General features: G+C 37.9%; 1 protein-coding gene across 2 annotated transcripts in view; it reads right to left on the reverse strand.

Annotated features, from left to right (window-relative positions):
• Positions 1-10,539, reverse strand: part of ECHDC1 (ethylmalonyl-CoA decarboxylase 1) — a 72,735-nt gene extending 62,196 nt beyond the window's left edge. For both annotated transcript variants that reach the window (XM_044676942.1, XM_044676943.1), the window contains exon 1: positions 10,279-10,539. In XM_044676942.1, the coding sequence (XP_044532877.1) occupies positions 10,279-10,324 (46 nt within the window). In that variant the 5' untranslated portion in view covers positions 10,325-10,539. The remainder of the gene's footprint in view (positions 1-10,278) is intronic.
• Positions 10,540-10,897: the final 358 nt, after the last annotated feature.

A 10,897-nucleotide genomic window follows, 5' to 3' on the forward strand; every position in this document is an offset into this window, starting at 1 on the left:
TATAATTGCTCTACCTCTGATGCATAATTCCTCTTTTGTAGGTTTTTCAAATTGGTGAGAACTGGAGAAAAAGTGGTACTTCATTTTGTTAGTAACATCTACCAGTGACGTCTTGCTTCTTATTAAACTGCATGACCTTTTCTCAGTGATGAGAATATCCCTTGACTTTTCTTCAGTATTCAGAACTTTGGTCATTTTCCTCACTCCTGGATTTCCTCACTCCAAATCCATTACTTTCCAAGATAGCACAGGACCATCCCACTATTCTTGAACACCAATTAAATCATGGGTACTTTAAATATTTTTAAGTAGTTATAAAAAGAGCCAGACCTATTTCTGTGGAAAATGTCATGTTTTTTAAGCTACTCTCATTCTTCTCAGTTTTTTCTAATTTCCTAATTTAAGCTTCCTAAATATTTCAACTAGATACTTATCAAGCTTAGTAAATAACTCAAATACTTCACTAGTTCCCAAATGACAGTATAAAGCTTCTAGTGGCCTAGTTTTCCTGACTTACAGTAGGTCTTGCCAAAGTCAGTGACACTTTTTTAAAAATGTGTTAAACTTTTACCCAACTAGATGAAAGCACAAGGAAAGACAGTGAAAATAAGAGGCATTCTGGGGAAAAATTCATGTTCCTGAATATGGATATTACTGCCACAGCTCTTGATTACTTCTTCTCATGACAAAATTATTAAAAGAATCAATGTTTGATCATTGAGAAATTTTGTTCAACTCTCTTTTTTGAAGAACTGTGAATCTAGGGGCTGTGTTCATATCATCTTGCAGGTGAAGGATCAGTCTATTAGAGACTGGTAAGTCTCTAATCATTGCAAACAATGAATAAGGGAGACATCTCATAGTGACTGTCAAAGGACAATCTATTACCTTTATAAAGATGGACAATGGAAGTATCCTTGATCTCCTGGAAGATAACTTCCTCTTGCCATATAGCAGTCAGCTTTTGTATGAGCAATGGACCCCCAATACACCAAATAATGCTGTCTTTGTTTTTTTCTTTCACTGTGTTTTTTTTTAAGAGTATCCCTCTTTCTCTGCATGTAGGTTAGATGTGATTACAAAAACAATGTTATTACTATGCTATTTGCTGTTAGTACTGTTATGAGTAAGATTAGATTAGCTGGTTATTAGGTATTGATTATGTATTGATTAGGAAGTACCTAGCAGGAAGGAGCTGGACCTGGGAATTCCAGGTTGGAATGAAGGAGGAGGAAGTCTGTCTATGCTCTGAGTGTGGACTCCATTAGTGGTGGGCAAAACTGTTGCCAGCCTGGGAGACCTCAGAGCAAAGGACACCCTGCTTCCTGATTTCCCCTAGGATCCTGTGTGGTGTGGCATCTAAGAAAAGGACAAATCTACAGAGCCAAGAGAGGAGGAGAAGTTTGAAAACTGGAGGACAGTGCTTCAAGCAGAACCCTTACTACTTGGTTCCTGAGACAACTTTACTCCTGGCATCCAGAGATCATCAGTGGATAGCAGTGAGAATCCCAAAGCCACAAGCTGTACTCAAGCCTGGCAGGTTCCAGGTTTGAGGCAGAAACCCAGAGACTCCATTTACAGCTCCTTGGGCCCTGTTAGTTTAGATCACTTAGATAAGAGTAGAATAAGTCCTCCCATTGCCCTGTGGTTTTATCCCTTAGATTTTAAGTATAGAAATCCTTTCCTACCTTTTAGTCTAACATAATTAAAGCTGTTAAGTCCCTTTTACCTTGTTAGCCTGTTACCATACTCTGGTCTAGTGGAAGCTGGGTGACAGTTAAGATCAACTGCCATTCCTGTGGAAATCCAGTAAACTCTGGTCTCTTCACCCTGGTCCAGTCTCTCATAAATCCTAGAGTGTGTTCCCACAAACCACTTAGTTTACTGCAATATCCCTGGTGACCCCATTACCTTACTTATATTTTCTTAAAGTACCAATAATAATAGATGATATTTATATATTACTTTTAAATTACAAAGAACTTTACTTATTAATATTATTTAATTTTCACAACTCAGTATGGCAGACAATACATATATTATTCTCTTATAAAGGACAAATTGGAGACTTGGGCAAGTTAAGTCTTGATTGGCCTCACACTACCCAAATAACAGTGCAGTTGGGACTCAAATCAAATCTTCTGACCTCAAGTCCAGTGCTCTTTCCACTGTCACCACCATGTTTAAATATTCACTAAACAATAAACATTTTTGTTGCTAAATATAAAAACTCTGGACTACAAATCTGCCTTTCTATTTTTTCACTCACCTAGGAATAGGGCTAGACAACCTATTGAATAATTTATATTTTATACCTCACTTATACTTGTATCTTTCCCTAATTTTTCTCTCCCCATTTTCCATCTCCAGCCCCCAATATACACATCCCACCTGTAGGAAGGGAGTAGAACTTAATTATTCTCTAACACACAAAACACCAAATTCTTCAATAGCAACCTACTTTATACTCCTCCTTTGAGGCAGTGAGGTGCCTCAGTCAATAGAGCACTAAGGAGTCAGAAAGATCTGAGTTTAAATCCAACCTCAGACCCTCTCTAGCTAAGCCTTGGGCAAATCACTTAATCTCAGTTTACCTTAAACCACTGAAGAAGAAAATGGCAACCACTCTAGCATCTTTGCCAAGAAAATACCATGATATTATACAACATCTAAAGTAAAAAAAGCAGGAGTAACAATCATGATACCAAGCAAAACCTAAGTAGAAACTGATCTGATTAAAAGAGATAAGGAAGGAAATTATATTTTACTAAAAGGAACTATAAACAATGAAGTAATATCATTACTAAACATTTATGCACCAAATGGTATAGTATCTAGATTTCAACAGGAGAAACTAAAGGAGCTTAAGGAGGAAATAGATAATAAGACCCTACTAGTGGGAGATCTCAACCTTCTCCTTTCAGAACTAGATAAATCAAACTAAAAAATAAATAAGAAAGAAGTAAGAGAAGTGAATGATATGTGAGAAAAATTAGAGTTAATAGATAACTGGAGAAAATTGAACAGGTATAAAAAGGAATATACCTTCCCAGCAGTCCATGGTACATATACAAAGACTGAATATGTACTAGGGCATAGGAATATTGCAAACAAATGCAGAAAAGCAGAAATAATAAATGCAAACTTTTCCATTTTTCATAATGCAATGAAAATTATAATTAACAAGGGTCCATGGAAAGGCAAATTTAAAATTAATTGGAAAATATTAATTTTTCGAAACTGGTGAGTCAAAATGGAAATCATAGAAACAATTACGGAATTCATTAAAGAAAATGATGAGGAGACAACATATCAAAATCTATGGGAAACAGCCAAAGCAGTACTTGGGGAAAATTTATATCCCTGAGTGCATATATCAACAAAAAAAGGGAGGAAGGGGATCAATGAATTGGGCTTGCAATTTTAAAAATTAGAAAAAGAACAAATTAAAAATCCCCAGATAACTAAATTAGAAATCCTAAAAATTAAAAGAGAAACGAATAAAATTGAAAGTAAAAGAACTATTGAACTAATAAATATGACTAGGAGCTGATACTTTAACATAGATAAAAGTACTGGTTAATCTAATAAAAAAGAAAGATGAAAAGAATGATTTCACCTCTAATGAAGAGGAAATTAAGGTAATTATTAAGAAAGATTTTGCCCAATTATATGGCAATAAATATGACAATCTAGGTAAAATGGGTGAATATTTACAAAAATATAAATTGCCTAGATTAACAAAAGAGGAAATAGAATACTTAAATAATCACATCTCAGAAAAAGAATCTGAACAAGCCATCAAGGTGTGATAATGAGATTAAATCTACCTTGCCCATTCTCAAATCTAATCATCAAAAGTGTAAACAACTCCACTTAACTCACAAGTTGGGAGGTCTGTTACCCACATGTGCTAAAGTAAGTGACGAATCAGAATTTACTGTCTCCTGGGTAGTCCTAGGAAAAGCATCTGTTGTGATTGGGCATGTAAACTAGGAAGAAGGCTCAGGAAGTGACGCAAAAGAAGCCCCTTTAAAAGAGAGTTCATTGAGTTCAGCTTCTCTCTTCTGGTTCGTGTCTTGGATCTGAAGGAGTTCTTCTTGTTCTGGACCTGGGACCCCTGAGACCTTGGTGAGACTGTTCTTAAATCTTTCCCTTAGAACTACACATGCTGAGTGTGATTAAAAGCTCCTGTTTCATTCATCTCCTCCTAGGCCATTCATTCATCTCCTCCTAGGCCATCCGACCTTGGGCTCAAGGCTGAGTCCCCTTCGACTGAGGGCTAATTACATCTGCCTGAGTTGGACAAGGGGGCCCAGAGCAAATTACTTAGTGCATTAGATTACTTATCCTATCCTATCCTCTTTCTGATTTTCTGATTTTCTTTTCCTCTCCTCATTTGTAAATAAACTTCCATAAAGGCCATTTTGACTTGAGGTTATTCTTTAATTGGGGACTGATAATTCTTCAATTACCTGGCGACTAAACCTTTTAATATCCACCTAACCAAAACCTCTTTTACCTCTTACAAAGGAATTTCCTGAGAAAAAATCCCCAGGGCCAGATGAATTCACAAGTCAATTCTATCAAACATTTAAAGAACAACTAATCCCAACAATAAAATTATTTGACAAAAGAAGCAAAGAAGAAGCCTTACCAAATTCTTTTTATGACACAAATATGGTATTGATTCCAAAGCCAGGCAGACCAAAAACAGAGAAAGAAAACTATACACCAATCTCCTTAATAAACATAAACGCAAAAATCTTAAATAAAATACTAGCAAAAAGACTACAGCAAGTTATCACAAGGATTATCCACTATGACCAAGTAGGATTTATACCAGGAATGCAGGGATGGCTTAATATTAGGAAAGCCATCCACATACTTGACCATATCAGTAATCAAACCAACAAAAATCACATGATTATCTCAACAGATGCAGAAAAAGCCTCTGACAAAATACAACACCCATTCCTATTGAAAACACTAGAAAGCACAGGAATAGAAGAGCCATTCCTCAAAATAATAAACAGTATATATTTAAAACCATCAGCAAGTATCTGCAATGGGAACAAGTTAGAAGTCTTCCCAATAAGATCAAGAGTGAAGCAAGCATGCCTATTATCACCTCTATTATTTAATATTGTACTAGAAACAGTAGCAGTTGCAATTGGAGAAGAAAAAGAAATTGAAGGGACTAAAATAGGCAATGGGTCTCGAGATCGATTTAACATCTCCAAATAATCTGATAAGGACAGATTAGTTGATAAGAAAGTAATGGACAAAGGAGATCTTTGTTAGCTCATAGCTGCTTCTGCATCTCTCTCAATGGGCTTAGGATTTTATTTCTATAATGTATACCAAACCCAATTCACACACAAACACAAAGGACTTCACAGTTGCACAGTCAAGCCAAGTTACATCATGGTTTTACAAAGCACAATAAAGTTATAGTTTTACAAAGAATTTTTTCATGAAGATAATGCTGGATGAGAAAAAAGTCCCAAGGCTGAGTCTTATACCTTATTGGGAGGAAAAGCACCTGCTGGATGAGTCTTGTCTAACTTTTGTCCAGTTTTGACCTTGACTGTCTGAGAACAGTTTTGAGCTTAATTTTCTGCATTTCTGTCTTAAAGAGAAACTATTAACCTCTTAACTTCTGGTTTGCTAGGAACTTAAAAGTTTTCAATAAGGCTATAATGTTTTTTCAATAAGAAAAGGTGTGGATTTGAAAAGGAGTCAAAAGAGGAGTCTCAGATTTTTATCTTTTTGAGGCTGTTTCTCTTATTGGCCTTCCACAAATGGGGAAACTAAACTATCACTCTTTGCAGATAATATAATGGCATACTTAAAGAATCCTAGAAAATCAACTAAAAGACTAGTGGAAATAATTAGCAACTTTAGCAAAGTTGTAGGATGATACAAGATAAACCCACATAAATCATCGGCATTTCTTTACATTTCCAACAAAATTCAACAGCAGGAGTTAGAAACTCCATTTAAAATCACTCTAGATACCCCAAAGAGATCATAGATAAACAGACTTGTACAAAAATGTTTATAGCCGCACTTTTTGTGGGCAAAAAAACTTGGACTGGCCTAATTCCATCTAATAGTCTTCCCCCTGCAGTGCAGTAAGCTCCCTCCATAACAAGGGATATGAACAGGCAGTTCTCAGATGAAGAAATCAAAACTATCAATAATCACATGAAAAAGTGTTCTAATTTCCTCCTGATTAGAGAAATGCAAATCAAAACAACTCTGAGGTACCACTTTACACCTAGCAGATTGGCCAATATGGCAGCAAAGGAAAGTGATAAATGTTGGAGGGGTTTTGGAAAAACTGGGACACTAATACACTGCTGTTGGAGTTGTGAATTAATTCAACCATTCTGTAGGGCAATTTGGAATTATGCCCAAAGGGCATTACCTGCCCTTTGATCCAGCCACAGCACTGCTGGATTTGTACCCAAGGAGCTAATAAGGAAAAATAATTGCACAAAATATTTATAGCTGTGCTGTTTGGGGTGGCAAAAAAAATTGGAAAATGAAGGGGTGTCCATCAATTGGGGAATGGCTGAACAAATTGTGGTATCTGATGGTGATGGAATAATATTGTGCTGAAAGGAATAATGAACTAGAGGAATTTTATGTGAACTGGAAAGACCTTCAGGAACTGATACAGAGCGAAAGGAGCAGAACCAGGAGAACATTGTACACAGAGACTGATACACTATGGCACAACTGAATGTTACAGACTTTTTCTACTAGTAGCAATGCAAAGATCCAAGACAATACGAGGAACTTATAAGAAAGAACATTATCCACATCCAGAGAAAGAACTTTGGGAATAGAAATGCAGAAGAAAAACAGATCAATCATGTGGTTTGATGGGGATATGGTTGGGTTTGGGAGCTAAAAGATCACTCTATTGCAAATATGAATAATATATAAATAGATTTTGAAGAATGATACAGGTATAACCCAGTGGAATTGCTTGTCAGCTCCAGGAGGGGGGAGGGAAGAGGGGTGGGGAAAAATATGAATCATGTAATCATGGAAAAATATTCTAAATAAATTATTTTTTTAATTGAATATATTAAAAAAAAAGAAAGAAAAAGAAAAAGAAAATGCCATGGATAGTACCAGCATGCTAAGGAAACAGACTTTTTCTGCTTTGCCCTAGAAGAAATAACTAAAAACAAAAGAATTTATATCACATTTCAGCTGGATTTAAAGAAAAATCTTTCTGATAATTAGATTACAGGATCATAGAAAATAATTATTTCAACTCCTTTTGAAATGAAGGCTAAGAGAGGTTGTCAGAGGTGGTATGCAAACTCAAGACTTCTAAACTCCATGGCCAGCTCTATAGTCACTAGATCATGCTTCCTAAATATATATTATCCGTATAATATATATATACATATATATATACCTACATATAGGCAAAGTAGAATAGTTGAGTAATATATGTATGTGGTTGCCAAGCTGCATTTAGAGTCTGAAAGACTCCACCCTAGAAGAGGTAACTAGGAGGAATGGGTAGAAAAACATTAGAGTACATTAAATTTTAGTGGGATATAAAGAAAAAACTTTCTCACAATTAGATCAAAGGATTCCTAAACTTAAGAGCTAGAGATCCTAGGAAATATCTAGTCCAACCCCATCATTTTCTATATGAAGAAACTGAAGCTGAGGACAATTTGAGTAATTTGATACTCTGATTCATACAGCTACTATCAGAGAAATGATTTGAACCTAGGTCTTGATTCCACATTAAACAACCTCAATTAGGCCATCATTGCTGCTAGAAATTCTTCTACACCTGCCTTAACACTCACTATCCTTATCCTGCTCTCTATAGCAGCTCTTCCAAATCTTTTCATCCTTCTTCAAACCTCCCATGGCTCCTCTTCCCAACTGTCTCAACTGGGAAACTTGGCTTCACATTTTACAGAAAAAAATTAAAGCCTCATTGCAAGTGAGAGTGATCTTTCTCATCTCATGTCACTCATATAGTTTCTATCACTATCTCTATTTCTTCAAACATTTCACACAAGGGAATGGCCCTACTCCTTACCAAGATTTACCCCTTTACCTGATCAAGAGATATCACTCCAAACTATCTCTTTAAATATATTTCCTCCTCTATCATCCCCACTCTATTACTCATTCTCAATCTCTCTCTCTCTACTCTTTCCCTACTGCTTACAAACATACCATGACTCCCTATCCTCAAAAAAAAAAAAAAAAAAAAAAAAAAAAACACCCTTATTTGATTCTGCTGTACTGTGCTGTGCCCCTTCTGCCCTTTAGGCTAAACCTCTTGGAAAAGCCTGCAAACAGCACTTCTACTTTCTCTCCTTTCATTCTCTTCAGCCCTTATGATCCAACTTCCAACTTCATCATTCTACAAAAACTATTCTCTCCAAAATTAGGAATCTCTTAACAGCCAAATCCAATGGTCTCCTCTCAATTCTCATACTTTTCAGCCTCTCTAGAGCCTGTTGATCATTCTCTCCAATGCTCTCTTCTCTCTAGTTTTTTGGGACACCACTGTCAACCAGAATTAAAGAGAACTACTAAAATAGTAATAAAAAGGGTCATTAGTTGAAGAAATATTGCAATCTGGGGGTCACACTTGCCGTAGGGGTACAGGGGTACCCAGGAGGGGCATAGGGAAGCAGGGTTAAGTAATCACAATGGAGGCACAGGGAGAAGAAACTGTTACACGGGTTGTTTCACAAAACTATCAAAATTCCACAGAAGTTGGAGAGGGATAGGAGCCCTTAGGGCAGAGGTCAGCAAAGTATGGCTCTGGAGCCATATCTGGCTCTTTCTGCAGGAGCCATAAAGTCAATTTTTTTTTTCAGGCGCTGTTACAGGAGCACGCACTGTGAGCACTGTATGGCTCTCATGAAATTACATTTTAAAAATGTGGCATTTTATGGCTCTCATGGCCAAAAAGGTTGCCTACCCCTGCCTTAAGGGATTCTTGGCTCTGATAAAGGAAAAATGAGATCAGAGTCAGCAACTGCATACACCACCACTCTCTCCTGATTCTCCTTTGACCTATATGACCACTCTTTCTGTTTCTCTTGCTGGATCTCCAATCAGGTAATCCATTCTAATCATAAGTATCTCCCAGAGGTCAATACAGGACCTTCTTCTCCTCTCTCTCTAAATTACTTCATTTGGTGATTTTATCAGATCCTATAGATTTAATTATCTTCTCTAGGTTGATGATTCTCAATATCTACCCATTCTGCCTTAACTTAACCTCTAATCTCATATTTCCAATTGCCTTTCAGATGCTCAAAATGGATGTCCAGTAGATGTCTTACACTCAACATGTCCAAAATTGAACTCATTTTTAACTCCAAACTCTCCTCCTAATCTCCCTATCGGTGTAGAGGACAACACCATCTTTCCAGTCCCCTGAGCTGACAACCTAGGTGTCATTTTTAATTTCACTATCTCTCAGCCACTCATTCAATCTGTGACTAAGATCTGTATATTTCACCTTTGCAACACCTTTCCAATGCTTCCTTCTCTTTTCTGATTCTGTCACCACTCAAGTACAAGCCCTCATCTCTTCATGCTTTAATTATTTTGTAAGATAGCCTGCTATTAATGGGTCTGCCTACCTCAAATTTTTTCCCACTCCAATCCATATTCCATGCAGCAGCCAGTGATTTTTCTGAATTGTAGGTGTATGTCATCTCACATATACAAAAGTTTAATTATATGTGTACTATAATTATATAACAAATTGTATGTGTGGATATGTGCATATATGTATCAACACGGGCTTACAAAACTTATACACAGACATAGACATACACACACAGTGGAGCTTGTAGTCAGAGGACTTGAATTCAAATCTAGCCTCAGACACTTAAGAGTTGTGTGTCTGGGTAAATCACTTAACTTCGGTTTGCCCTTGTTTCCTCACTTGTAAAAATGGGCATAATAACTGCACCTACATGGTAGGCTTGTTGACAGGAGCACATTAAATAATGATTTGTAAAGCGCTTAGCAAGGTGCCTTGGCACAGACACTGCTAAATTACAGGTCAGCTAATGAATGCTCTGGGGAGGAGAAGGAATGCCCGGAACTGGACAAGAATTCCAGTATGAATACTTTCTTTTACAATTAAAAGCTGAGTGATCCCGGGGAAGTTGCAAGTCCTATCTCAGCCTTAATTTCCTCATCTATAAAATGAAGGGTTTGTACTAGATGCCCTGGACCCTGCGTTTCATTCTGGGATACCTAAGGAAGTAGAAGGATTCTCTCCCTGTAGGTGGTCAGGCTGCATGCTCTCTTGTTGCGCAGGCAGTAGAACGGGTTGCTTTTCCCTTGTAGCCGCGGATGCCCAGTCTATCTGTAGCCCAGAAGAGAGCACGCTCCTGCCTGAGAGCACTCTCCGCACACGGAAGGACGTACGAACCGACGGACACACGTTATCTCTCCGCAGGTCTGATCCTTTAGCCGCAGCCGCCTCCTGGCAAAGCCACCAGTCACTAGAGCCCAGCGAACCGCAACGTCAGTCCTCCAGCAGCAGAAAACTCTTCTTCCGGACTCTCGTGGGTCGGCTATCCCACCCCGGAAACCCTCGGGAGAAGGCGGTGGAGACCCTCACTCCATCACCCAAAGCCCCACCCCTTTCCGCAAGTACTTCCCCACCCTCGGGAGGCGGTTGGAACTTACCTTTCGGCTTGGACCCGCCCTCCAAACGCCTTTTAATCCGCACCCTTTAAACCCAGCTTCTGCCGACTTCCCACAACAGGAAGTCCCGCCTTTCGGATACAAGGAACCAGCTGCCCAGCGTTTGAGAGCCTGTGGAGGTGTTCTTGTTCTACATTCCTACCCTAATACCCGTTTTTTGTCT

Source organism: Gracilinanus agilis, chromosome 4 (assembly GCF_016433145.1).
Source record: "Gracilinanus agilis isolate LMUSP501 chromosome 4, AgileGrace, whole genome shotgun sequence".
In the NCBI taxonomy this organism is placed as follows: domain Eukaryota; kingdom Metazoa; phylum Chordata; class Mammalia; order Didelphimorphia; family Didelphidae; genus Gracilinanus; species Gracilinanus agilis.